Raw genomic sequence first — 10,975 nt, 5'->3', positions numbered from 1 at the left:
CTGGGGGCCCAGAGACGGGGCCCACCAGCTGGAGCCGACTGGGACGGACCAGTGCAGGGGAGGACGCTTTCACAGACTCTTCTGATCAGGCAAAGAAAGCCCAGCCAACAGCCTTAAGCCAACAATGTTTTCTATTTTAAGGGCCAACACCGATCCGGACTCAGGGGACAGGTGCTTCCGCACCGGGACCTGGGAGGGGACGAGAGGCGCCGCGCTCCGACCTCGCCTAACGCGGACTCTGCCCGTTCTACACTGGCCACGCCCCCAGGGAGCTGTTGGGACAGGAGGCCACGCCCATCGACTGGCCGAGTGGGCGGAACGCTCCGGGGACCCTGCCACGCTATTTCCGCCGGAAGCTGAATTCTTTGGCGTCCTTTCGGAGTGGGTCCGGCTAGGCCCGTGAGTCCGGAAGTCGCTCTTCTTAGAAACGAGCCCCACACGCACTTTTTGAAGTACACGCGGGGCTAATTGCGAGTGGGCACGATCTTTAACCTGCTTCAGGGCGACTTCGTTCCGAGGGCGGGCGCTGGCGAGAACAGAATACTTTTTCTCCCCCGGAACGGAGGCAGCTCCCCGGCAGTTTTCGGGGGGCTGAGCCCGCGGCGCACCGCGCCCCGCCCCTCGCGCGGCCACGTCTCCCGAGCAGCGGCCGCCGGGCTGCAGCCGGTGAACGCTGACTGGCGGGTGGGCGGGCTGCACGGCCGACGCCCGGCGTGTCCTCTCTCAGGGTCCCTCGGCCCGGGCCACTGGTCCGCATTCCGGCTGCTGTTGGATCAGTGGAACAGCCTAGGGGACCCGGCCGCCGTCCGTTTGCAGTAGCCCTGACAGGTGCCGGTGGCGGGTGGGAAGGACCGGGGCCGCAGTCAGCGGGCACTTCCTGTGGCCTTCGGCGTCCTGGCGGGCGGGCGGCGGCGCGGCGCGCCTTTCTGCCGCCGGGGAGCACCCTAACGGCTGCGGCTGAAACCCGGGGCGGCATTGGGGGCGGGGCGGCCGCCGGCGCGGGACGACAGGGAGGTGTTGGGCGGCCTGATGAACCGCGGTGCTGGTGCCGGGAAGGGGCAGCGTGAGGTACGCGGAGGCCCCTGGAGCGGCCGCCGCTTGCAGCCCTAGGAGAGGCGTGGGCGTTGTCAGCGCGTTTGGAAGCCGCTGGGAGGTAGTGACCGCCGCCTGGAGACCCGTGCCTTGAGCGAACGTCTGCGTGGCGCTCGGATTCGGTTGCGTCGAACCTGGAACAGCAAGAGGAGGAAATAAAGTCGCCTTACAAAACTCAGATTGAAAAAGAAGCAGCTTTTGCCCCATATAGTTCCTTAAAACAGTAGTGCCCCTTTCTTAAGTGAGAATATCTTAGGTTGGCTTTTATTTGCCAGTGCACTAATAGCCACTGCTGTCATTTGCCAGTGCACTAATAGCCACTGCTGTCATTAATTGAGGGCAGGGGACAGACCCGGTGCCTTACTGCATTTAATTCTGACAGAAACTCCGTATTATTTTTCTCCTTCACTTAGCTGATGACAAAGTTGATGTGGTTAAGAACCTGCCCAGGAATTCCCAGCACAGGGTGGAGCTGGACTGGAGCCAACAACCAGCCCTTTACACAGCCCTGCTGAGGGCCTGGTCATTGCCTTGTGGCCCTGTGGTTACTAGTGTAGCTTAGCCAGAGGCATAAGGAAATCATGCGTCATCTTTGGCCACACACGGGTTCTGATTTTCAGAAGGTGCAAATTAAGTTGGGCTGTGAACACGTCTGTGCCAGGTTCCTGGAATCTGCCATTGAGGGGAGGCTCCCGGGGATGGATCTCCCCCAGAAATACAGCAGAATGCAGATAGTCAGATGCTGAATAGCTGTGTTTCTAGTACAGTGAAATGATCACTGACTGGAGTGTGTGACTGATGGCAGCTTCCCTTTGATGTCACCCTGCCAGTCAGAGGGATTGAGGCCCTGAACACTAGCTAAGGACCAGGGCCCAGGTCCCAGGGCAGCCAGGACGTAGCTCTTTGCCACAGGGAGATGTGCCACTTCACCACAGGCTTCCTGGGAGTCAGTGAACTGTCAGTGAACTGTCAGGTGGCTGCAGGAGGAGCTGCCTTTGACAAGGAACCGATTTTGTGGGTTAGGTTGAGCAGTCCTTGGTCCTGGGCACTGGACAGGGAGGGTGACTTGGGAATTAACAGGGAGCGGGCTCAGGCTGGGCATTGTCTCCATCTGGGCACATTGCACCAAGGAGCCCGCGCACTCATGAATGTCCCACTTTTCTGGACAGCATCGGGTGAGGCCTTGTCAGCACGTGCCTGACAGCACAGTCCCCTCTACAACTATGTGACAGTCCCCACCCTCTGTGCTGCTGCCTCTGGCTGCCCTTCAGTAGGGACTAGCTAGGCCTAAATTTGCTTGTCTGGACTTTGGCTGTATCTCCTGCACCCACACAGCTGTGGAGACTTTTGTTGTTGGGACATATAGAGTGGGAATAGTTTTGAATTTTCTGTATCTGAAGAGGCAGTGTTTGTGTTCAAGGTTCTTATGTCATGTCATTTTCTCCCAGGACTACTGATTTGCTTGCTAAGGTCTGCAGCTGGTATTGAACCCTTCTGGGTGGAGGTCCAGGGGAAGGGCTGACTTGGAAAGGTTTCTGCTTCCAAATATTTTACAGTGTGGTCTGAATGGGGGAGATATGATGATAGCAGAAGGGACTTTACATGAGCCTGGTGCTGGCCGTGGGGCATGAGCTTGGCAGCCAAAGGAAAAGGGGTGTCATCCCAAGCCCAGGTTCAACTCTGCTCTTATGCCAGGCCTGCCTGGGGGCCTTCTCTATAGGACTCATCCTGATCCACCCAGCTTGCCACCTTCATCCTAGGGAGAGTATGGGTGGTAGCTGAGAGGCTTCCTGGGAGAGCCTCTCTCCCAGCCTCTTTCTCCTGTGGAGCGAGGACTCTGTGGTAATTTTCAGAAGGGTGTGTGGATATACAGGGAAAGGAAGAAGCTTCCAGGGGCCTGTTTGTCTCTCTGGCCTCAGAGGTCATGGTGATTGTAGAGACAGCAACGCAGTGAGCATTGATTCCATGTGGGGTCACTTTGGCCCACCCTTATAACTCCTTCCACTTTGCTGTGGGTGTTGTCTTGGCCCTCAGGTGCCAGAAGCGAGCCTGGCATCCATGCTGCTTATTTGGCAGCATCCGGTCTGGTCGCCACATTTTCACACACCTAGCAAGTCCTTTCTGGTACAAACTATTAGTGTCAACTTTACGCTTAACAGTAGACACAGCCTCTGATGTCCTTGACAGCGCTGTAACTAGCCCCTGGTGTCTGTGCCTTGGGAGTACCAGATGGCAGAGGACTGTGTGGCTGTTCAAGCTGCAAGCAAACCCTCTTGAACCCTCTTGGTCCACAGCAAAAGCTCTTGGTGGAAGACCAGGTCATACCTCCCACAGTAGTTCTCACTACTGTGAGGCCCGGATCTCATCTGAAACTTCTATATGCAGTTTGTAAACTGGAAAGTTGTGTACATTTTGGTCCTGACAGGTGAAACAGGCTGATGTCAAGTTTACCCTCAGGGTAGTAGGTGCTGAAGTCTCTGCAGGGGTGAGTGACACATGCACCCTGCCTGATGAGGCACTATCCCAAGGGCGCATCTGAAGCTGTGACCCTGGCCAGACTTTGTGCAAGATTTCACTCCATTTAACTCCATTTAGTAGGACTGGCTATCAGGTAGCTGCTTCTGCTACAGAGGAAAGGTGGGGGCTCCTCATCCCAGGGGGCTCCCTGCCCGTTTGTCCACTCTTCCCCGCCCTCCCATCCTCATGCAGGACATGATGACTGTGCTGGCTACAGCTGCGTCTTTGTGTCCCTCAAGATCTGAGCTGTGGCCTGGGGACCACACAGTCCCCTAGGACAGAGCTTGCCCTGTGAGCCCTGAGGCCTGTTTGACCAATGCAAGCCTCTGGCCACATGCCAAGCCCTGCGCTCAGCTCCATGCTAACCAGTGCATCTCTGTCCTAGCAGGGTGGCCCTAAGCCAGCACCTTCAGGGATGGGCCCAGCATTTTGTGCCTGGGTCAGCACTTTATACGCAGAACCTAGGTGTCCAAGGGCTGTTTGCTGAAGGAAATAGGCTGTATTTGTTTATCATACGGATGATAAATTAGGCACCAAGTATTAATCCTGGAATCGTTACTTCAAAGTCTGACAAAGTCCCACAACTCTTCTTTCTCTTATCCCTCCTATCAGGTGTCATGATACTGCCTGGCTTGATTTCAAACCATTTATGAGACTAAATCTTTGCTGGAAAATGGAAAGCCGAGTCGGGCTCTTCCTGGGAGCCCTTGGCTGTTGCTGATGGCGAAACCAGACTCCCTGGCAACCCAGCCACAGCCCCTGCGTGCCAGCCCCACCTGTGTGGTCCTCACCATGGACAGCACCTCAGCCGTGCAGGGTGGCCTCTCAGAGGATGGAGCCAGTGGGGGCCCCTCACCTCACTCTGAGGAGCCTCTGGACTCCTTGGTGCCTACCGACTCCAGGGATGGAGCTCAGTGTAAGTCATCTGTGATGCTGCTGCAGGAATCAGCCTGTGAGCAGGATATTCTTCAGCCTGAGCTGTGGGGTGGGGTGAAGACTTGTTGAAGGCTGTGGAGCTTTTTCCTTCATTTAAAATGCACTTGAGTAATCAGCAGGCTTCTCTTGGTTGGAGCCAACAGTGAGCTATATCCCAAGTGTGCAGAACAGAGAGGAGCCCCAAGTTCTGTACTTTAAGTTGATTGAGGCATCAGTCTGATGGGACCCAGCCACGGTCAGCATTGCCGTGCAGATCACTGGGCCCCATGGGCATCAGCTATTCTGTGGGTACAGAAGACCTCAAGGTGAAGTCTCCCCTGTCTGAGGAAGCCTGCTCAGCAGGGCAGTGCCCGCTTGCAAGGGTGCATGTGAGTGCCCTAGCAGGAGCTGCTCCCGCTGCTCATGAAGATAGTGCCTGATACCTAAAATGCTTTGCTGATAAATACTCCCTAAATCTAGGCAAGGCCAACATGGGCCCAAGGCCAAGAATGCTGTGGTGGACAGACAGGGAGCCAGCTCCAAGGGCCCAGCTGACAGCCAGAGCCCTTGTAGAGACCCTGATTTTGGCCAACCTTGAGCTCTGTTGTCCAGTAGATGATTCATGATCTCTGCTTCCCAGGTCCTGTGTGCTGAAGAGGTAGCGAATGTACGGTGCTTGCCTGCAACCAGGCTGCCTACAACCGGGCTGCAACCTTGTTTACTGGGTCTTCTTTCTTTCATTAGATAATTTAGGTGCCCTGTTATGCTCCAAAAAATTCCTTTGTAATGAAAATAGGAAGGCTCAGAGACACTCCAAGCCCCATAAGCCCAGCAGTGGGTGCTGTTAACTTAGGTAGTTGGTCAATGAGTACAGGACCCTGGCATGGAGCTACCTTCATCCCACTGGCCTTCTTATTCAGAGAGGCACGCCCACTGGCCTGCAAGTGACAGAACCTCATTTTATTATTTCCTATTTCCAATTTTAGAAGGAAGACACATTTATTAGGAAAAGGAGAAAAGAGGAGCCTGGAGTCCCAGGTGGAAGAGTGCCCAGAAACCCACTGTAAATGTGGTTGGGCAAAAAGGGTTTTCTGGGTGCAGACTGAGCACATCTTAGTATCTGGGTGCAGACTGGGCACATCAGTTCCAGGGAGGTCTGATAATGACCCACTGGGGTGCCGTGGGCAGTAGGGCCTCTAGGCCTTTCTACCGGCCTGGCGCTTGAACTGCCAAGTGCTGGTCCAGGGAGGAACTACGAAGACAAAAATCTTAGTTGTAAGACATCTCTCCTCTCTCCTGAAAGTAAGGACAGAGAGTGTAAAGGTGTTGGTGGAGACACCTGATCCATGCGGCCCCATAACCTGCAGCTATGTTTGGATCTGTTTATGCTTTATGGCCATCCTCCCCTCTGCTTATCTCACTGCTTTGGGCTGCTTGTTTTTAAGGTTTCAGGCAGGCTATCATTGGCCTGAGGCTGGGGCTCAATGCGCACATCACTGGTTGCAGTCTCTGCTGCAGACGGACAGCTGTCCTGAGTGATTGTCGAGCATTGGTCTGGCTGAAGTAGGGAGGACACTTGGCCACTTAGCTGCCCAGCCATGGTGTGGAGGAGAGGGCACTGCTATGGCTCATGCAGCTGCGCACACTTATAAGTCTATAGAGTCTTGTCGTTCAGTGCTTCGACCATGGTTGGAGACGTAGCCTGTCCAGTCAAGCTGTGATGGCCCAGCAGCTTTCTCTTTCAGGTGCCGGTGTTGAGGCAGATGGAGCTGTTGCAGAGGAAGAAGGCCCGGATGTGCCTGGCCAGGAGAGTGCCTGTGCCAACGGGCCTGTGCCACTGTCACCCCGGCCCACCACCAGTCCACTGGTTCCCGATGCCTCTCCAGGTGTGGCTGGTTTCCATGACAACCTAAGGAAGTCCTGGGGGACTAGTGCTGAGGGCAGTGTTAGAAAAGAAGCTTTGCAGTCTCTCAGACTCAGTCTTCCCATGCAAGAAACGCAACTGTGTAAGCATCAGCCCTGCCCTGTGCCACCTTACCCCTTGGGAAGACCCCCGCCCTCGGTCACTGTGGGGGGCTGTGCCTTGAGCCCACAGCCCCCTCTCAGAGAGTATGTGCACTGGGGTGTTGCGACTGCCTGCTAGTCCAATTTTGATGTCGGTTCAAGGGCCCAGGCTTCAGGGGCCTTTGTCTCCTGGGGGGGTGTGACCTGGGGGGTGGGGACCTTTCATTTATGGTTATTTGAATCAACAGTTATGTTGTACTGATCCCAGACGTGAGCAGGTTACAGGTTGGCAACCTATGGGCTGTGGAGACCCCGGTCCTTTTCTGACATGGACGTGACCACCTATGGCACCCACAAGCCCACACTGTCTCAGCACCCTCACAGGCTGTGCAGCACTGGCCACTGTCAGATGCCAGCTTACTCTCTTTCTGCCCTGGGCCCATCCTCTCACTCATACCAGCCCATGGGTCTGGCACAGGGTCACATCCACCACTTGAGAGCCATCCAGTGAGTGGGCTACCTGAGCAGGACCCTGTTCTGTGGGCTCCCCATGGCTGGGGCAGCGGTGGTCTCTGCATCGTGTATGGCCCACGGAGATATGCCATGGACATGCCTGAACTTTGGTCACTTCCCTCCTGACATGCACAGCCCTGGCTGCTGGAGGATTTGGGCATCTTTCCTGCTTATTAGCCTTTGTTTTCCATGAATTGTCCTTTCATATGTTTGGCTTTTTACCTTTTTTCCCCATAGATGTTAGTTTGTTAGAGCCACTATATTTTTTAAATTTCTGAAAATTACCTGTTACCATTTCAGTGGGGACACCAGAGATAGTTAGGATTCAGGCCTAAGGGCGGCGTGAGCCCTGGCCCCAGGCATCTATAGCCACACAGGTCCACCTCTCTACACCCTTCCCCTCTCCCCCCTTCCTTGCCTGAGGTCATGGGCCTGATATTTGCCCCTGGCTCACTCCATATTGGGAGGCCTCAGCTTTAGTGATGACATTGGTGGGGTTTTTGTGACACTCCTGGTTCCCCTCAAGGCTTTGGCATGTTTTAAAGTAACAGCTGCTTGCTGCTCAGAGTACACACTGAGGGTGGTTGGATCAGGACATCCCCTATGTCCACATGTGCCAGCTGTCTGGCCATCCTGTCCTGCATGCCACCCCCAGCCCTGGGGGCTCTTGGTCCTGGACATCATGAGTCTGTTGCTGGCCATGGGTCTCCCCACTGGTCTCAAGCAGGCAGCAGCCTCATGGGCATGTCTGCATAGCAGTCACTTTGCAGAGTCCTGTGAGAGTGTTGTTCCAGGACAAACTGGGTATGAGTTGCTAACTTTACACAACCTGACGTGGCAGAGACCAGAGGAGCTGGTATTGGCCTGTGCCCATGAACTGTGGCTCCTCGTCCCAGTGGTTCTGTCGGGCCTTCTTCCATGATGCCAGCAGGATTGGGGCTGTGCCAGCAGGCACTGGCATCACCTTCACGCCTACTTTTGTCGGTGTGGGGACCCACAGGGACATGCTGTTGGGGCCTGCATGGCTCCCATTCCCCAAGAGGCTCTTCCAGCTCCCTCAGAAAAATGCCTTGCTCTGCTGTGCCCCGCATTGTGTCCCGACCTCTAAAAGGCCTTTTCCCCTCAGGCTCCACAGACACATCTCCTCCCCTGGAGAAGGAAGAACAGGTCCGCCTGCAGGCGCGCAAGCGGCTAGAGGAGCAGTTGAAGCAATACCGGGTGAAGCGACAGCAGGAGAGGGTAAGTCTTTCTCTAGGACCACTGGGGCTGTCACCAGGTGTGATGATGCCGCCCAGATGACTGTTTCTTGGGGATACTGTCACATGCAGCTCCTCCCACACTTCAGGAGGTCAGAACCATTGATTCTGCCTCTGGGCATTTGTATCTTGGTCTTCACTCTCCATTCGGAAAGCTGAGACAGCAGGACATGGGGCTTCCACTGCTGCCATGTGCGGTCTGTGGAGTCAGCTGTGAGAGGCCCCTCCCTGTGCTTATGGCAGCAGCTGCGGCTCTAACTCTTGACTCTGGGCAAGTGGGAGGATGCATGTCTTGCTCCGTCCAGCTTCTCTATGAACAGAAAAATTGCAAACTGAAGGAACTTAAAATATAACTCAGTGCCACACTCATGGTGCAGTTTAGTGCGTCAAGGCCTCACACAGTTGGACCTTGGAACTCTATGGCTTCACAAGCATCACTGCTCTGGAGCCAGTGTCACACCGGCTCTGGGCTGGCCACTCCTGCCTGAACGCAGGGTGTTCAAGGGTCTTCCCAGATGGCCCCAGGTGACGCCATGTGCCAAGCACCGTGCCTAGCCCTACGGATGTCTGCAATGCACATGGGGATGATGGGGTTTGGAGGAGGAAGAGTAAGTTGGGGCTGGGAACGCATGCGACGCCTTGGTGTAGACACTGAGTCAAGGTGGCAGCACCTAGGCCAGCCTATCGTACTCTATCCCCCAGACCTGGCAGCCCTTGCATCAGGAGCTCAGGGCGACATGGTCATTAGCACACCTTAGAAGTATAGCTGTTGTATTGGAGGAGAGAAGGAGAGAGACTTAGGTAACAGGCCTAAAATATATACACTTTTTCTAATTGGAAAAATATATATGTGTTTATATGTGTGTATGTATATATATGATTACTTCAAGTGTAGAAAAGCTGAAAATTATGCTACTACTTTTCTAATAAAGAAGGGAGATTTAAAAAAAAAAAAAAAAAAGTACAGCTGTTGAGCTGTTGTGCGCCTTCCCTGGTGGCGCATCAGGTTAAATCGCAGCACTGTGAAGCTAGTCTCAGCCACTTCAGCACAAGTTCAATCCCTGGCCAGGGAGGTGACCCACATGGTGTGGCGGGCCTCTCCTGACCTGCCCTCTGCTCCCCTCAGCAGTATGTCTTGTCAATCTGTCTGTTCTGCTCCCCACTCTATCTGGTGAATCTTCTTACCCACTTGCACCTCTGTTCTGTAACCCATTTATGTATGCATAAATAAATAAATCTTAAAAAAAAAAAAAAGTACAGCAGTTGTGAGGCTGGCAGCAAGACTGGAAGGATGTCCTGCATCCTCTGTGGGACCCACTCTGGCCAAGCCATGTTGGGCGTGCCCGGACAAGACTGCTCACATAACGCACATGGCCCTGCCCTCATGCTGAGGTCCTGAAGACTGGTGCAAGGTTGTGGAGATGCAGGCGTGGTGCACTTGGGGCTACTCAAGAGTAGACAGCAACCTGTTCAGGAAGCTGCCTTCACAAGCTGAGTGCCATTCACAGGGAGCCGCCCTCCTGCATTCAGCCCACACTCCCAGGATGCCCAGCCTTTGTGGCTATTGGCCCTTTTAAGCCATTTTTTTAAATCAGTGTGTTTTGTGGGTAAGCCCAACCTGTCAGATGGTCAGGTGGGTGGTCTACATGGGGTGTTGACCATCTCCAGTGGCCCAGCGGTTGGCACACAATTCTCCCCTGCCCCCCTACCCCATGCTAACCACCAGAACAGTGGGACTGAACTCTTTCTCTGTGGGTAATGTGTCTGGTTGGGCCTTCACCCTTCCTGTGCAGGTTGGGGCTGCCGGGATTTTGCTAGGGAATTGGCCCTCTGTGTTTCCAACCTAGAAGATGATTTGTCCCAGTTCACCGTGTCTTTTCCTTTTCTGTCGTGATTTTTGCCACACAGCTGTTAACAAAATTTTCTATCCTCACTTTTATTTCTTTGGGGGTTTGATGTTATTTATAAAGATTTTTCCCCATTTGAATAATATAAAAATGTTCACCCACTGTTTCTTTTTATATAAGAAGTAAAAGAATCCCATCTAGATGGATTCCTTCTGTGGTCTCTGGGTCGTGGTGGCGCTGAGTCTCCCCAAGGAGGGTGGCTACTGGTGGTGGTCGGGGTCTGAGTCACCCTTCTCCAAGGGTCAGCACTGTATGGACACAGCTACCTCCTGCCCGGGTCTGGACCCTGGGCTATGCCAACCGTGAGTCCTCCTGTGATGTCTTCGCAGGTGGAGCCCCTGGGGGATTGTCTGCTGCCCTCTGCCCAACCCTCCGTTATACTTCATTACTGTGCCCTCAGTTGCTTTCTAGCATCCTCCTCTGCTTGTGCTCATGTCCCTTTGAGGTTGCACAATTACACAAAAGCGCTTGTCTCTCTGCAGGAGGAGGTCAGTGGGGATGGCCACCAGGGGCATCCCCTTTGCCTGCGATCTTTCTGGAGATCCTTGGCTGTCCAGTTAACAATCCAGGGAGAAGTGAAGGGCAGGAATATTGGAAAGGAGAGATGTTGCTGTCATTTGCAGATATTGGTGATACCTTGGGAAATTAGAGAATCAACTGAAGAAAACTGAATTTATAAGGATTTTATAAATTGTCAGTTTAAAAATGTAAATATAAAAATTTGCAGTTATCCTATTAGTTATAAAATAGAGGGAAATGATAATGTTTAAA

At 53.8% G+C, this 10,975-nt stretch overlaps 1 protein-coding gene across 2 annotated transcripts in view; it reads left to right on the top strand.

Moving 5' to 3' along the window:
- The first annotated feature begins 684 nt into the window (after nt 1-684).
- Nucleotides 685-10,975, top strand: part of GOLGA3 (golgin A3) — a 28,095-nt gene continuing 17,804 nt past the window's right edge. Inside the window, exons 1-4 of one of the 2 annotated variants that reach the window (XM_012731061.1) lie at nt 685-828; nt 4,222-4,525; nt 6,270-6,410; nt 8,168-8,280. In XM_012731061.1, coding sequence (XP_012586515.1) covers nt 4,330-4,525; nt 6,270-6,410; nt 8,168-8,280 — 450 coding nt within the window. In that variant the 5' untranslated portion in view covers nt 685-828; nt 4,222-4,329. Of the gene's footprint in view, nt 829-4,221; nt 4,526-6,269; nt 6,531-8,167; nt 8,281-10,975 lie in introns of both variants that reach the window. The other variant, XM_004690651.2, reaches the window with a different exon arrangement.

Source organism: Condylura cristata, unplaced genomic scaffold, assembly GCF_000260355.1.
Source record: "Condylura cristata isolate star-nosed mole 26May11 unplaced genomic scaffold, ConCri1.0 scaffold00029, whole genome shotgun sequence".
NCBI classification, from domain to species: Eukaryota; Metazoa; Chordata; class Mammalia; order Eulipotyphla; family Talpidae; genus Condylura; species Condylura cristata.
Note: the sequence above shows the minus strand (reverse complement) of the source record. Positions and strands in the feature narration are given on the sequence as shown.